General features: G+C 45.2%; 1 protein-coding gene across 16 annotated transcripts in view; it reads right to left on the bottom strand.

The window, feature by feature from the left end:
* The window catches only part of INPP4B (inositol polyphosphate-4-phosphatase type II B), a 711,205-nt gene that overhangs the window by 187,150 nt on the left and 506,428 nt on the right, over positions 1–17,627 (bottom strand). For all 16 annotated transcript variants that reach the window (XM_077860913.1, XM_077860916.1, XM_077860927.1 and 13 more), the window contains 2 exons: positions 14,447–14,558; positions 7,297–7,369 (listed from right to left, as the gene is read on the bottom strand). In XM_077860913.1, coding sequence (XP_077717039.1) covers positions 7,297–7,369; positions 14,447–14,558 — 185 coding nt within the window. The remainder of the gene's footprint in view (positions 1–7,296; positions 7,370–14,446; positions 14,559–17,627) is intronic.

Here is a 17,627-nt window from a genome sequence, read left to right as displayed (position 1 = left end):
AATTAGCCAAAGTGTTTACTTTTCAAAAGCATCAAGAGAAGCCAGAAGACAGTAGACTATTTCCAGTACGTTGAGAGAAAATATTTAAAATCTAGAGTTGTATGCCCAGTTAAAAAGAAAAAATGAAATCTAGAGTCGTATGTCCAAAGGGATTGTATTTTTAACATAAACATTATCTCTAAGCTTCATCAATTAGATTATATCACAGATCCACAGGTAGAATTAATTGTATCTATTTTCTTTCTTTTTTATTGAAGTGTGACTGACATACAACGTTTCATTAGTTTCAGGTGTACAATGTAATGATTCAACGTTTGTTTACTATATTCCCAAATGATCACCACAATAAGTCTAGTTAACATCTGTCATCATCATAGTTATGATTTTTCTTCTTGCGATGGAAACTTTTAAGGTGTATTCTCTTATTAACTTTCAAATACAGTATTAACTATAGTCATCATATTGTACCTTATATCCCCAACATTTACCTATTTTATAACTGGAAACGTGTACCTTTTGACTTCACCCATTTCAACCACTGCCACCCTCTGCCTCTGGCAACCCCCAACTTGTTCTCTGTATTTATGAGCTTGGTTTTTTAGCTTTATTATTTTTTAGATTCCACATATAAGAGAGATCACATGCTATTTATCTTTCTCTATCTGACTGATCTCAGCATAATATTCCTTTAAGGACTATTCATATTGTCACAAATGGCAAGATTTCATTCTTTTTTATGGCTGATATATATATCATATATATATATATATATGTCATATTTTCTTTTTTTTTAAGATTTTATTTATTTATTCATGACAGACAGAGAGAGGCAGAGACACAGGCAGAGGGAGAAGCAGGCTCCCTATAGGGAGCCCGATGTGGGACTCGATCCCCCCGGAATCACACCCGGGGCCAAAGGCGGCGCCAAACTGCTGGGCCACTGGGGCTGCCCTAGGTCATATTTTCTTTATCCATTCAACTATCAGGGGACACTTAGGTTGTTTCCACATCTTGGTTATGCAGCTATGAACACGAGGGTACCACATATCTTTTCAAGTTAGTGTTTTCATTTCCTTTGGATATATTTCCCCAGAAGTGGATTTGCTGGATCATACGATAGTTCTATTTTTAATCTTCTGAGGAACCTCCACCCTGTTTTCCATAGAGCCTATACCAATTTACATTCCTACTAAGAGTGCCCAAGAGCTCCCTTTTTTCTACACATGCTCTCTAATACTTGTTATTTCTTGTTTATTTGACAGCAGCCATTCCAATAGGTATGAGGTGACAGTTCATTGTGGTTTTCATTTGCATTTCCCTGATGATTAGTTATAATGAGCATCTTTTCATGTACTGGTTGGCTGTCGGTAGGTCTTCTTTAGAAAAATGTTTATTCAGATCCTCTGCTCATTTTTTAATCTGATTAGTTCCTTTGCTGTTGAGTTTTATGATTTCTCTATATGTTTTGGACATTAGGCTTCATCAGATATATTTTCTTTCATCTGAAATATAAGGCAGCCAATAAAAGAAACCATGATATCTCCTTAATTTCTAAAGTGACAATGTTTTAAAGATATAAGAATTTTACTACAACCTGTACTGTTCCATCTTTAGAGTTGGAGAAGAAGAAAAGTATGCTCTGAATTCAACAGAGTGTCAGTTAGGTTAAAGCATATATGGGATCTCATGAATTCCAATATAGCTTACATGATCAGGAATATAAATGCATTCTTTTACAGTAAGACAAAAACTCAATCTCTGAAAAGTCCAATTTTTTTTCTTAGTAACCTAAGTAAATTCAATTACTTGGTTTATCTATACCCAGTATATTTGCTGCTTTTAAACCTCTGTTTTATTCCTTCAAAATCATATAGAATTTTTGTAGCTCTCAAATCTGGTAAGAATTCTTCATTTTTCTTGCTTCCTATAAAATAATAACTATTTTCAGAAAATCTGTTATTGTGAATCAAGTTACAAAATTTTTCATTTTGTTATCTGAAAACTACTCTTTCCACTTTTGACTATATTATTTTTATTTTAATGCTTTTCAATGTGTTTAAATACATATCTTCACTGAAGTAGCTTCGGCAGAAATCAAGGGCCATTTGATTAATGAGCTCCAGAACTCTCTTCTGACCACCTGGTACATATTATACAAGGACTCTGTGGAAAATGCTGTTTTTAAGGAAAATACCAGGGATAAATTAAGAAAATAAAAAAATAAGGCAACTTGATCATCCAAAAGAAAATCCCAACTGTGTCTCCCATCTAATTTTTATTAGTCATTTTTTTTTTAATTTTTATTTATTTATGATAGTCACACAGTGAGAGAGAGAGAGGCAGAGACACAGGCAGAGGGAGAAGCAGGTTCCATGCACCGGGAGCCCGACGTGGGATTCGATCCCGGGACTCCAGGATCGCACCCTGGGCCAAAGGCAGGCGCCAAACCGCTGCGCCACCCAGGGATCCCTCCCATCTAACTTTTATGTTATAGGACATGATTTTTTGAAACTCCTAGGTCTCCGAACATTTGTACTAAATCAGGATCTCAATGTAGCTATAGTGGGATCCACCCTACAAACAACCGAATCTGATCCAGCAGCATTCCTTATTAAACACTTACTATGCATAAAGCAAGAACACCTACTCTGTATCTTAAACTATCACATAGTGGAACATGACTTAAAAAAATGAAAAAAAAAATATGGCCCAACTTCCCACTACCATGCAGATTTATTGCACTGGTTACAAAAAAAAGACCAGATAAAATGTTCGTAACTCAAAATTCTTACTACGTTGATAATGGGGAGATTTTTTTATCATCTTCACATAAAAGTAAGCATGGTATTCATGCACCAAATACTGGACAATGAATCATAAATAATGAATGCTTGTGCCAATTTTTTTTTAGGTTTCTTCCCTATAGAAGAGATACGATGCTAATAATTCTGCACACTTACTTACTCCAGCTATGGGAAAGAGTCCATCTCTTTCGGCTTGTTTTCACTGATGCCAAATTTTTCTTTATATAGAAGATACATTTATGATCATACAGTAGACCTGTCAACTCAGAACACTATTTAATATGTATTATAAATTCTTTAAAGAGACCCCTGTATGTATGCTCTTCAGTTTTCCACTGCTTTTGCCAAAACAACTGCTAGAAACATCATGTGACAGCTTCTGCCAAGAGAAAAGTAGTAGAGATATTTTGGACCACACCACGGTCTTGGGATGGCTTAACAGGAGTTAAAGGTCTAAGCTTGTCCAGATACCATACATTCCCCTCGAGGTCCACTCCCTATGGTGAGCACAGGAACAGAAAATAAATGGCAGATTTTTCTCCCCCAAATTGCAGCACAACTCAAATTTCTATATTGTTTCTCTCAGACACTGTGGCAGGGCTTCTTTAACCAGGTAACACGCTCAGCACCTGTGAAAGCCAACTGGGAACTATCAAAGATGCCAAAGAAACGTTCAACAAAGCCAACACACAGACGGCACATAAAGGAAAACCACAGAACGTGGCTGTTAAAAGCAAATGAGAGCAGAAAAGATAAACTAGAGAGATATCAAAGGAACACTTTTTTTTTCCCCCCTGTGCCTGTTTTAGGGATGTCCATAGATAGACAAAGAATTCCACAAATTTAGATTCAGGGACAAGGGGATCATCAAAAAGCCAAATACTTATTTACTCCAGTTGTCTTAAATATATTTCTCCAGGCGAAGCTCGTCTGCGATTATCTTCATGAACTCTCTTGCATTCAGGAGGTGGTACAAGTCAATATTTAGATGGAATCTGACTTTATTGGCTTTATGCCTTACAAAAATCATTAGTTTAATGTCCTGCGGATTCTTGTAGAGAATTCATTCTGTAGCTTTTAACTATGCGGTCGTTTAATAGTTTAATTATTCAGCTGAATGTACATGCATTGCCTGTTCTCCAAATGCTACGTTATACTTACTAAAGATAAGTTCGTGTAATCCAATTAGATACTGACATTCCCTCATTTGTACTTGGAAATATCTTAGATTTATATACAACTGAAATGTAGGTTGGCTCTTTTTAAGATTGGGTAAGAACTGAAAAACCCAATTAGAAATCACTAAAACACTATCCGAAGCATGGTTATGGAAAAGAGATGATAAGAAGACAGGAGAGGAACTCAGAAAACACAGCAAAGAGAGAACTCTTTAAAAATAATAAAGATGAGGGGCACCTGGGTGGCTCAGCAATTGAGCATCTGCCTTTGGGGCTCAGGTCGTGACCCCGGGGTCCTGGGACCGAGTCCCGCGTTGGGCTCCCTGCATGGAGCCTGCTTCTCCCTCGGCCTGTGTCTCTGCCTCTCTCTCTGCATCTCTCATGGATAAATAAATAAAATCTTTAAAAAATAATAATAATAAAGATGATAAAAAGGTCAAATCAATTCTTAAAAAAAAAAACCCAACTCCTAAAAATGGTTTATTTGCTTTTCTTTAGCTTTGTTATAAAATCTAAATTATGTTACTGTTTGTGTCGTTTCCAAAGAAGAAAAGGAAAGAATGGAATAGGAAATAGGATACAAGCTATGTTAGACCAAGTGCTGCTTTCCTCGCCCAACCGAACCCATGCTCTTGGGCCTCCATCTTCAATTTAAGACCAAGAATAAGAAAAATTATTACAGATGTCAGAGAAGACATAAAGATAATATTTGTGGGCATTTAGTTTCCAGTTGATGATAATTGGTGAGTTTAGTGTGTAGAATCGGATTTTAGATTTTAGCTGGTCAGGACATGATTTGCCTTCACTCTTTCCAGCTCGAATGCTTTGCTCTGCTCACTCTAGTTCTGTAATTAAAGGAAAGGACGCAGCTAAAAAAGGTAGGAGGCAGCTTGTATTTCACGCTGAGGCGCCTGAAATGGCCTATAATCCTCTGAACTCAAGTTGTTTCTCTCCAATTTCCTTCTGTTGAAGGCATTCCCTGCATCTCAGAGGAACACCCCTTTGCTGGCTGTGAGTAATCATCCTATGAACTCAGCCGTGCTAGCACCTCCTCCGGGAAGCCTTCCGTGGCTCTCCCCCTTCCCCCTCTATGGGTTTGTCTCCTCACTTCCAGAGAACACAGGCATTGAAGGATGAGAAAAACTTGGTTGAGAGAAAGGCCTCCTCGCATTTGTCCACGACATGTTAGCTTTTTGACTGCATCATCTTTTTTGCCTCTTTTTTTCCTTCTAGTTTACCTACGACGGGCAGCGGGGGAGGTAATGGACTTCCTCCAGGAAGACAGCTGAAGCCTTCACAGGTGTCCACGACCTGATTCATCGATTATTAGATAATAAATTCACTCTTCCATAGAAGCTATTTAACGCCCTAAATATATTAGTACACAGTAATGAAAATACATGGAAATCCCAAAAGAGCAAAGTTAATGGACTCTATCATATCCGTTAGAACAGCAAAGGGCAAAGAAACCTGGTGAGTAAGTATAAAGGAGCAAGGACCAGTAGCAAAAGTCAAAATGGCCCCAAAATTAAATTGAAATGGGAAAAATACGACAGAGACATCTTTGGTTCTATCAAATGGCATCGTCTAAAAAATGCCCAGATTTCATAGCTCACGAGTGAAAGGAAAGAAAGGAGGAAACAGGGAATTTGCTTTTTGGCTGGAATTCATCAGGACTTAAAACGGGTAAAGAGGGACGTATTTTTAATGATCTCCTGATGTATTCTGAGTCATGCACTGCTTAGGATGGGGTGTTAGTGAGGAGAATGTCACCCCAATATTTGGCTCACGTGGTATAGTCTTGTCCTTCCCTAAGGTCAAGGGGCTCAGAGCAGACATTCGTGGCAAACGTTCAAGGTGGGGAGCGTGCCTCCGTGACGTGGGGGCTGCGACCACTGAGAAATGTCATTATGGGGACCCCCCAGGGGGCTCAGCAGTTGAGCACCTGCCTTGGGCCCAGGTCGTGACTCCGGGGTCCCGAGTTCGAGTTCTGCATTAGGTCCCCGCATGGAGCCTGCTTCTCCCTCTGCCTGGGTCTCTGCCCCTCTCTCTCTCTATCTCTCTCTCTGTGTCTGTCTCTCGTGAATAGATAAATAAAATCTTTAAAAGAAGAGCTGTCCTGTAATCACGTGGCCCCGTACTTCAGAGCAGAGGCCTTGGGACCAAAAGTGGCTTTGAAATCTGGACCTGCCACCTGCCAGGTAGGCGACCTGGGCCAGGGTCCGTGTCCACCAGACGAGGACGACGGCAGCGCCTGCCCGCAGCACAGGCCGGGCCAGCAGGACGCACCAGGCATCTAGCCCGCCGCCCGCCGCCCGCCACCGCACCTGTCACGGCCTCCCGGGGCATTCAAGGCAACACAATTTACACGACTATTGCACACCAGGTCCATAATTCACATGCACAATTTGCCACATTGTTCCCCGTCTTAGGAGCTTCCGTTTTATTCGCAAGGTCATCATGTAACACCTGGTTTATACCTCACTGAAACCCAGACGGGTCACTCCACGCGCATGCCCTGGAGCATAGGAACGCGCCTGTGAGCGGGCCCGCCCAATCCACCCACAGAGCGACAGAGATTTTAATGATTTTGTTGTGATTCTACAATCGGGGAGTCAAGCTAGGGGCAGCTGGACGGCGCCGGTCCCGGGACAGAAAGCACTGGGGAGGCAGCCCGCCCCCCCCGCCCCTGCACCCGGCGTGGGTTCTCTCGCTCTCGAGTGAGTGAGAATCAAACTAAGTAAGAGCTTCATATTCCTTCTCAGGGGTCTGGGTTCGGGTAATATAAACCCAAAGCTAAAGGAGCGTGTTCGGCCACGGAGCCAAAGCATCTTCATGCGCTTCCGACGGGACGGCTAGCTGCGTGGGGATGGGGCCCAGGAGGCTCGGGTCTGCAGGGGACCAGAGCGACATGGGTACAGGTAGCAGGGCCCGGCCCGAGGCCCAGGATCGCACCCCCCCCCTGTCTGCGCCACGGCCGCAAGTGGGCCCCAGCTTGTCCCGAGTGTGGGCAGGACGCCCAGGAACCCACCCCGATGGCTACAAGGACTCGCCGGTCACCCGGGGAGCACCTGCGAGGCCCCGCACGGAGCCGAGGTGCAGCCCCTCTGTCTGCAGAGCTCGCCCCTGTCTGCGCCTGCACATCCAGGCGAGACCCTGCACCAGCCTCCACCCCACGCGACCAGCTCATCCGCTGCCGAGGGCTCCCGGACGATTCTGGAAGCACGCGGCCCAGGTGCAGTATCGAGCCCGCAGGAAAGGAAAACCCACGCGGATAGGAAGCGAGCGGGAGGCTCCCACCCCGAGACACGTACCTGCATTCAGGAAGGGCAAGTTCTCTTTCCCGCTCCCACCGTCGGGGGCTGCACATTCACACACCAGCGTGCACTGGGCGAGAACAAAAGGAAAAATAAAAACACGTCAAGGTAATGAAATCAAGAAGGGAAACGCTTCCATTTTGTGGACCAAACCTGAGGCTATGCAGGGGGTTCTGGAAAGTTCTGAACAAGGTCACTTGTTTCGTGAGACTATTTTTAGTTTTGTTCTTTACTATGGATTTGTTTCCTTTGGGATTATTTCCGGGTGCATTAGGTGATCGCGCCGCCTAATTGCAGGAGCTTCGTGGCTCCCGTTAAAACTACCTACAAAACTAAGCAGAAAGCAGAAAGGGACGGTCTCCGTAGAAACCTGTCCCTAGCACATCGCATTTGACAAGCTGGATGGTCCTTTTTTGTTTGTTTGTTTTTTAAGCTGGATGGTTCTAGATTTCTGTCCCCTGGGGTAGCTTTTGGATCAATAAAAAGCAAATTGTTTTCTAGATTTTTAGTAAAATAAATACAAGATAAAAGACATTGTGCCCATCAGGCCGCATAAGGCAAGGGGAAATCTTCGTCTGTGGCAACACAGCGCAAACGCTCGCTCATGAAGTATGAGGACGCTTTATAAATACATTGACCTCTGATTTATAGACCGAGTTAAAAATCGATAACTTGCAAATAAACTGATTCATAGATTAACAGACTAAGCTAGTGGGCTTTTACAGAAGCAACGCTGCCCTGGATGGAGAGCATGGAAGATGGGGCGGCTGGCTCGGGTCACGACCCGGGGTCCGGGGATCGAGTCCCGCCTCGGGCTCCCGGCTCAGGGGGCAGCCAGCATGCTGCTTCCCCTGTTCGCGGATGCTCGCTCTCTCAAAAAAGTAAATAAAATCTTAAAGAAAAAAAGAAAAAGAAAAAGAATGAGACCATATCTGCAGTGCGAAGTGCGGGCGGGCAACCGCGTCCCGGATGATGCAGCGGCAGGTGGTGGCCCAGGGGCCGCAAGAGGCCCACGTCCACACAGACAGACGCCAGCAGGACGGGCACTCTTTTCCCCCCCCCCAATGAGTTTCCTTCTCTGTCTGTAGCCACAAAAAAAGTGGGGCGGTGCTCGTTGGAGGGAAGAGGAGAATGGATTTCTGGAGCTAATGTAGGAGCCATAAACCAATAAATGCAAATAAAAACCAAACAAGCCGAGGAAGCCCCAGCAGCTTCTCCGGTGAAGGAGCCCGAGGGAAGCACGATGGCCTGTCGCGCAGGCTCTGCCCTGAGCCTCGGGGGGCCCGGCTGTTGCCCACCCCCACCCCCCACCCCCGTCCCCGCTGGAGACGCGGCCACCGCCCACCGCCGAGGACAGGACGGCGCGGCTCTCGAGCGCTTTTAGAAGAAACACAAATGATCTAAACGTTGATGGAGGGGTCATTTCTGTGTGTGTATAGCCCGCTCCTGGCCCCCCATGGTAAACACTCATCACATTACTCAGGGATTTAAAAAAAATTTTTTTTAAAATTTTTTTCATTAAGCCTGATCTTTTATTCTTAAGCGGTGATGGGTTGCGGTCTTTTTTTTTTTTTTTAATCTAAATTCAATTAATTAACACACAATGTATAATTAGTTTCAGAGGTAGAGTCAGTGATTCATCAGCTGCATATCATACCCAGTGCTTGTGACGTCACAGCACCCGGTTACCCCGTCCCCCCGCCCCTCCAGCGACCCTCACTTTATTTCCTAGAATTAAGAGTCTCTTATGCTTTGTCTCCCTCTTTGATTTCATCTTGTTTTATTTTTTTTCCTCTCTTCCACTATGATCCTCTGTTTTGTTTCTTAAATTCCATATACGGGCCTCCCGGGGGGGAGGAAGGCTCAGCGGCCCTTCAGCCCAGGCCATGACCCCGGGGTCCCGGGTTCAAGTCCTGCTTCTCCCTCTGCCTGGGTCTCTGCCTCTCTCTCTCTGTGTCTCATGAATAAATAAATAACCTCTTTACAAAAAATTCCACATACGAGTGAGATCACATGATAACTGTCTTTCTCTGGTTGACTGATTTTGCTTAGCATAATACCCGCTGGTTCCATCCAGGAAATTTTCTGATAGGGAAAAATGTGTTCTCGTAATTTCTTTAGTGCTTCCACCGAGGTTCTACTCTACCAAAAGAATGAATAGCTGCAAAACAGCTCTTAAAACCTGATGCTGTCTAAATCATTTTCCCGACCAAATGAGAACCCACAGGTGAGCCCTTCCTTTAATCCACAGGTATTCGGAAAATGCACTTCCCAAATCATTTGGGCAATGAGCAGTGATGCTTGGACATACTTAAAATTCCTTATTTCTCTTATTTCCAATATTTCCTCTGCTCTTTTCAGTCCATATAGGGCTGTTAAAATAACCTTTCATAAACTTTATATTCCTCATCCCGGTGTTCTGCTCTAAAATGGATAATGGCCATTTACTGCCCAATCAAATCCAATATTCTCAGATGGGTGTTCAAATCCTTTCACGATCTGTCCCTGCTATCCTTCCACACGATAAGTAGGAGGGTAGCTTTGAGCCATCCTCCTTTCCAAGAAAGGACTGTCCTCTACAATATACAGAAATGGTTTAGATTAAACCTGGTTAATAAGGAAGTCCATGATTCACAGGGATCGGGCTCTCATCTTGAAGACCTGCTTGTCTACACGGAGGGAGCCCTGCCTTTTCACAATCAAAGTCAACTGTTTTCCAACAGAAAATCCATTATTAACATCCATTATCCACTATCCAATAATAGCATCCATTATTTTACCAAATGGATACAGAAATAGAACTTTCATACACTTGTATCTCCCATCTCACTGAAAGGCAGACATTCAGGACAATTTTAACCCAATAATATTCTTATTTTGCAACTTTACTGCATCTTAAAACTTTACCACTCACAATGCTTTCAAGATTTAAATCCACGGAATAAAAACCGAAGATATCTGATAAACATATATTAAATTAATGCATATTTTTTATCTTTGGACTCAGTAATTATTTTCTTACATTGTTTCCTGAGTGTACTGTGTCACTATTTCAATTGAGTTCTGAAGCCAGGAACCATATTTCTTATTTCCTCAGCCTATTTTATTTATTTATTATTTACCATATTTCTTCAGCCTATTTTATTTATTTATTTGCCATATTTCTTATTTCCTCAGCCTATTTTATTTATTTACCATATTTCTTATTTCCTCAGCCTATTTTATTTATTTATTTATTTGCCATATTTCTTATTTCCTCAGCCCATTTATTTATTTATTTATTTATTTATTTATTTTTTGCAGTTGACCCCAGAGTCATTTTTACACTGTGCTAGATCCTACAGAGAAAGCAAAGGTTAAAATGATTTGGAATCATTAAGCACAGGCTTAAGGGGGCTCCGGCTCCGTATACTGTTTATTGCTACCATCATGAAGGCTATTTGCAGGGTTATATGCCCTTATACCTGGTGTGTTCTCGGTGTAACCATTTGTGATTCTGAACTGGAGTAGCAAACACCACGTGCCGAGGCGCCGTAAGCCTACTGGTTTTGACGAGCGCTTTAAAAAACGTCATCTGACGGTAAGTGTGACCAAGAAGAAGAAACATAAGAGAAGAATGAGATGCATGAAGTACGCGTGATGGTGGATAGCGAGACGGATGAAGGACAAAAAAAGGAGAAAGGAGACAGAAAATTTCCGGTAGACGTCGCGGTTTTGGATACTGGGAGAGAAGGCAGGTGAGAAGGTGACATTTTGCAAATAGACCGGAAGGAAGCGAGGGCCTGGAGCACACGGTTACCTGCGGAAAACGCTACAAAGGCAGACTGAAAAGCGAAGCAAAGGGCCGGACGTGGAAACGCACCTGGAATGTTAAACGGACGGACAAGAAGGTTGCGATGCCGGATGAAGGTGAGCAAAGAGTGGGCCACGGGGGCCAACACTCGCAGGGCTTTACGTGGGTCACTGGAAGGGTTCGGTGCACACTTTTAGGGAGCGGAGAAGCCACCGGAGGAATGACATGGTCCCTGTTACGTTTTAATAAGCGCTCCGCTGAGAACAGACTATGATGATGGGGGTGGCAGGAAGGCGGCAGGAGGGACATTTAAGAGACGGCTATAAAAACATCCGTGAAGTCCTAGGAGGGACGGGCCCACAGGTCACCGGGGTCTGGATATATTTATAAAGTCAGGACTTGCTGACACTCCCTGGGAGTGAAAGAGGAAGAAATGAGCCTAAAATGACTCCAAAGATTAAAAAAAAAAAATAAAAAAAGACCGGATACCTAATGCAACGTTTCACCTACGCGGCACGCTCTGTGAGACGTCCACGTCACGGTTTCTTTCGTGAATCTTTCTTTCTCCAGCTGTGTGACTTCAGCGCTGTCTCTTCCGTCACTGTGTAGGAGCACATACTGAATAAAACTTCGAGCCGGGGATGCCTGGGGGGCTCGGTCCCTTGGGCGTCGACTCGTGGTTTCCATTCAGGCCGTGACCTCAGCGTCGTGGGATCAGGCCCTGTGATGGGCTCCGCGCTCAGCAGGAGTCTGCTGGCGATCCTCTCCCTCTCCCTCTGCCTTCCCCCCATTCACTTTCCCCTCTTGCTCTCGCTCTCATAAACAAATAGACGTGTACGTAAAGACATAAATAAATAAAATATTTTAAAAATGCAGTATTTTATATCAGGGATATTGTCATGAGCTGGATTGTGTTCCTCGAAATTCATTACGTGGAAGCCCCAACACCCGACGGGACGGGATCTGGAGACAGCTTTTGTGGAGGTGATTCAAGTCCAGTGTGATAAGGGTGGGGGGCTCTAACCCAATGTGATAAGGGTTGGGGGCTCTAACCCAATGTGATAAAGGTGGGGGGGCTCTAACCCAATGTGATAAGGGTTGGGGGCTCTAACCCAATGTGATAAGGGTGGGGGGCTCTAACCCAATGTGATAAGGGTGGGGGGCTCTAACCCAATGTGATAAGGTTGGGGGGCTCTAACCCAATGTGATAAGGGTTGGGGGCTCTAACCCAATGTGATAAGGGTGGGGGGCTCTAAGCTAATGTGATAAGGGTGGGGGCTCTAACCCAATGTGATAAGGTTGGGGGTTCTAACCCAATGTGATAAGGGTGGAGCTCTAACCCAATGTGATATGGGTGGGGCTCTAACTCAATGTGATAAGGGTGGGGGCTCTAACCCAATGTGATAAGGTTGGGGGTTCTAACCCAATGTGATAAGGGTGGGGCTCTAACCCAATGTGATATGGGTGGGGCTCTAACCCAATGTGATAAGGGTTGGGGGCTCTAACCCAATGTGATAAGGGTGGGGCTCTAACCCAATGTGATAAAGGTGGGGGGCTCTAACCCAATGTGATAAGGGTGGGGGGCTCTAACCCAATGTGATAAGGGTGGGGGGCTCTAACCCAATGTGATATGGGTGGGGCTCTAACCCAATGTGATAAGGGTGGGGCTCTAACCCAATGTGATAAGGGTGGAGCTCTAACCCTATCGGGCTGCTGTCCTTGTGGGAAGAGGAGGAGACAGCAGAGCTCAGTTGCTGTGCCAAGGGAAGGCCACGGGAGGACACGGCGCGGAGGCAGCACTACGTGGGGCTCTGGAGGGGCACAGCCCTGGGCTTCAAGTTCTCCATTTAGGAAGAGTCTGATTCAATGGGCACAACCTCGTAATAGCAACACAGTAAGGGGCGGCGGGGGGAGCTCTGAGGAGCACAGAGAGCGGCCGGGAAGAGATCTGCAGCCAGCAAGGGAGGCCTCCTCTGCAACGGGAGGCGTTCCTGCCAGTGGTGTCCTACTCCCGGCCTCAGTCCCCCACCGGGCCCCCAGGTCTGGCCTCCTTGATCCTGATGGAAGCTTCCATGAGGTGGTGACCGCTATGCACTATATACAGAACCACAAAGGAAACACGACTAAAGGAAGGGACCCCGTCGGTGGGGCCCAGAGGCACGGATCTCAAGACGACCCGCTGCCCCCACGACAGCCCGTGCATTTCCAGGCAACCCGATTCAGACTCTGGGCCTCCCTGGAACATGTTCATGATCTCCAGCAGCCTGTGAGGGGGAGAAGAACCAGGATCGGCCCAGCTGATAAGGCCCTTGCCTATTCCGGGGCAAAAACAATATTCTTTTTTTTTTTTTTTTTTTTTTTTTTTTAATGTTAAGATTCCCCCAAGGATTTCTTCTTTTTTTTTTTCTCTTGTAAATTTATTTTTTATTGGTGTTCAATTTGCCAACATATAGAATAACACCCAGCACCCATCCCATCAAGTGCCCCCCTCAGTGCCGGTCACCCAGTCACCCCCATTCTTTTGAAGGGTGGTCCTGGCTTTCTTTTGCAAAATCTTTGTTGTGTTAGAGAACCCCCGTCTCCCATGAAGATGCCTCCTAGCACCGCAGATCAAGCATGCTCCACTGAGCCGGGAAGGAAGTCGCCAAAGGCCGTATCATCAGAAGACGCACATTTATGATAAGCAGGGATATATATGGCGGAAATAGAGAATCTTCCCAGATATAAATAGGCAATTGCATTCCTAAGACAGGAATTTCGATTCATACTTAGGTCGCTTCTCTTTGTCAGAGAAAAGAAGGTAAAAATCGCAGACACACATTGCTACGCACGGGGCCTCCATCCTCAGCCTCGGGGGCCGCTGCACTTGCGGCAGGTGCGGCCCCTCCTCCAAGGCCCCACGCTGTCTCCGCTCCTCTCCCTGAAATGTCACCGGGCAAGAACATTACCAAATCTCTTCACCTTCACATATAAACGGGATCTAAACTCACAGGCCGTGTGTCTCTAAAGAGGGTTTGGAGAGTGAAGTGGCGACTTTGGGCAATAGCCTTCCCAGAACCTTCCGTGCGTCTCACGTGGGGTTAATCAGGGCAGAACACAGCAGTGAAGGACGCTAGTGCTCCACGTGGGAGCCAGGGCCAAGAGGAAGGTGCTCCTGAGGGCCGCGTGGCTTTGCACACCTCCGTGCACAGAGGCCCGGCTCCGGGGGTTCCCACGGCCCTCCAGTGCACGGCTGGTTTCCCATTTTGCTTTTGAACGGTGAGATTTCATGCCACACAGAGGTGTTGGTGGTTCAGGCCTCGGGCAAAACCGATCATTTCCGACATCATCTGTGCATCGAGCTGAGGGACCTACCTTTTGTCCCTGCACGTCTGTCGTGACGTGGTCAGCTTCCCCATCCTCAATCTCCCCCATCTTCACGACACTGACTTCTATGGTGCCAACAACTTTGCCACCATCTGAAGTCCTGCAACCAAAAAACAAATGAAATGGAAAGGTAAGAATCCTCTCTCTCCTTAACAGAAGCCCACACGCGCACGTTCCTGGAGACCGCAGGTTGAGCTATTCACCTTCCTTGCTGCTCCATGAAACGAATCTAGTCTGAAAACATTCAAACCTGTTAATAGGGTTGCTGTTATTTTTTATTAGAAAAGAAAGCCAAGTGGGGGTTTACGAGGCAGGTGCACGGAGGGTCGAAGCTGCTTGAGGACGGTGGGGCCTCCGGGCCCTGAGCGCGGACGCGGCCCCGACTGCGCGGGGCGCACCTGCTGCTGCAGCTACAGCTGCACAGGACAGGAGAGGGGACGCAGCCCTACAGTCCTGCCTGTCGAGGCCACAGGCCACAGACGCGATCCGGCACCTTCCCCAGCACCGTTGTGTAAGAGATGAGGTTAAGGGAGGCTCCGCTGGCGAAGGCGGGAAAGTTAGGGCCACGCGGAGCCCGAATCGACGGCCGACCTGCTCCAGTACCGGCCTTTCCCTGGTCAGATCGGGAATCAGAGATTCAAAAAGATGGGGAGGCTCGTCTAAGGTCACGAGGTGTCAGAACCAGAATTCCAGGATTCTATCTTCTTCCTATCTCTGCTGGTCATCGATAAACCCTTCTCTAGGGATCCCTGGGTGGCGCAGCGGTTTGGCGCCTGCCTTTGGCCCAGGGCGCGATCCTGGAGACCCGGGATCGAATCCCACATCGGCTCCTGGTGCATGGAGCCTGCTTCTCCTTCTGCCTGTGTCTCTGCCTCTCTCTCTCTCTCTCTCTGTGACTATCATAAATAAATAAAAATTAAAAAAAAATAAACCCTTCTCTATTTAATGATGATGATGATTTTATCATGAAAATTTCCATCATCATTATCGTCATCAACATACGAATTTCCTGCTTCACAATAATGAAGGATAAGGACAAAATGAATAACTACCCTCCTTTAAGATTCTCTAATTTCTTTTCCCGGGCAAGAAAATATACAGAATAAATGGTGTCACTGTCACATGGGAACTGTGACACAAATGACATTTTGCCCTTGAATCTCATTTTGAGAATAAAAAAAAAAATCTCATTTTGAGAATAGGTAAGCAAGCCACCCCCCAGGCATGACATTTTGCCATGACTTCTTCCCAGGTCTAACTAATACTAGAGATGCGATGCTTCATTTTCTTCCATCATGTCTTTCCCTGAAATTTGTTTTTAATTTTAATTGGGATACAAATGGTGTCTTTCTTTCAGCCAATTCCTTCTAAATGTCAGTATTTTATCAAAGATGTCAGGAAAGGGGATTAGGAAAATTTGTATAGTTTACCAAAATACCAATTAAAATAATGAATACGTTAGGTGAAAAGGAAACTCAATTATGTTACTAAATCATGGCAAGTTTCAAAATATAAAAATATAAAAAAATAAAATATATAAAATATAAAAAGAATAAATTAAAACATACCTTTTGAATTCAATGCTTTTAAAGAAATTGAAATAGGAGCATTCTGGTGACATCTGCACACCTAACGTCATAATGTAATAACATAAAAATCGTGAACACAGAAAAAGAAAGTGATTTACTTGTTAAGTAGCATATTATGATTTCTTATCAGAATATGAACTAAAATGCTTTTTGGTGACTTTCAAATCAGTGGAAATCATCACACTGATTCAATTATTTGCAATTAGTATAGAGACTTTTAAATATTCTTCACAAAGAAGATGTGTATATAGAGGACACTTTAATCCGTGATTTTGCGAAAAACGGCATTAGCTTCAATTCTGGGGTAATTAAAAAAAATTCATTATTCCATTTTCCCGCTGGAAAAAGACATAATGACTTTTCATAAATCATGTAGTGACTTACTCTGTACACTCTTCAGTACCCAATAAAGAGCTCAATAGGAGCTCTCCTAGTTTTTTCCAGACATTTGCAGGTTCTCCTCCCCCCTTGCTGATCACCTCTAACAATTTCGATCCCTTTTTCTTCTCCCAGGAGCTGCTTACAGATCCCTGCTTGCACCATCGAGCCAGGCTCATTCCCAGGGATGCAAAGCTCAGGCCTGACTTTCTAAGCGCTCTCACTGCCTAAACCCAAAGAACGGCATGACGATCTGAAACAGGGGCGGACCCACGGCCTGTCCCGGGGCCCGGGGAGAACCAGCCTGTGGTTCGCGGTTAAGGCGGGTGCCGCGCCTCGGGGCCACCTGCCCCTGAGTGACGGGCAAACACCTTAAGGGACGTAACGCCCGAGAAGCTTCCTTTGTAAATGGAGATGAGCGTCCCATTGTCTGGGCGGTGGGCTTGGCCCCGTGTCCTACAGGAGGCGCAGGGCTACGGTGGTGACAGTCCCAGCGGCGGCACCGATGCGCCGCACTGTCCTGCGGGTGGCGCAGGCCACTGCGACCGCATCTGGGACCGCGGTGGGGACGGCGCCCTAAGAGACACAGGCTCCCAGCAGCTGGGCGCCCAGTCCCAGGATCGAGCCCCCCACGGGCCCTGCTCCCCCGGGAGCCGCTTCTCCCTCTACCTCTGCCTCTGCCGGCCTCTCCCTCTCTCCTCTGTCAACTGAATACATGAAATCTTAAAAAAAGAGAGAGAGAGAGAGAGAGAGAGAGAGAGAGATAGAAAGAGAAAAGAAAAAAAAAAGAAAAAAGGAAAAAAAGAAAAGAAAAAAAGAAGAAAAAAGAAAAGAAAAAAGAAAAAACCCACAATTATCTGCCTATTTTTTAAAATAACTTTAATGCCCTCAGGGTTTCCTACTTCACTTTATCTCCTATAGGCCTCCACTTAGTCCCAGAGCAGAAACAAAGCAAGCAGAGCTTGCTTCATCTAGTGATGCTAGAATGATTCTAGAACCTTTTTTTCTTTTTCCCCAAACCATTTCGGATAGGAAGTTCTGACTACTTTAAAGCATCTCCCTTCATCTGAGACTTGTGGGAGATAAAATGGGGAATCCAGGTTATAAACTAAAGAGCTAAAAAAATAAAAATTAAAAAAAAAATAAACTAAAGAGCTGAATCGAAGATGCCCAAAAGCGTGGTTCCTCCTCCCAGTCAATGA

The sequence above is a fragment of the Canis aureus genome, chromosome 20, assembly GCF_053574225.1.
Source record: "Canis aureus isolate CA01 chromosome 20, VMU_Caureus_v.1.0, whole genome shotgun sequence".
Lineage (NCBI taxonomy): Eukaryota > Metazoa > Chordata > Mammalia > Carnivora > Canidae > Canis > Canis aureus.
Note: the sequence above shows the minus strand (reverse complement) of the source record. Positions and strands in the feature narration are given on the sequence as shown.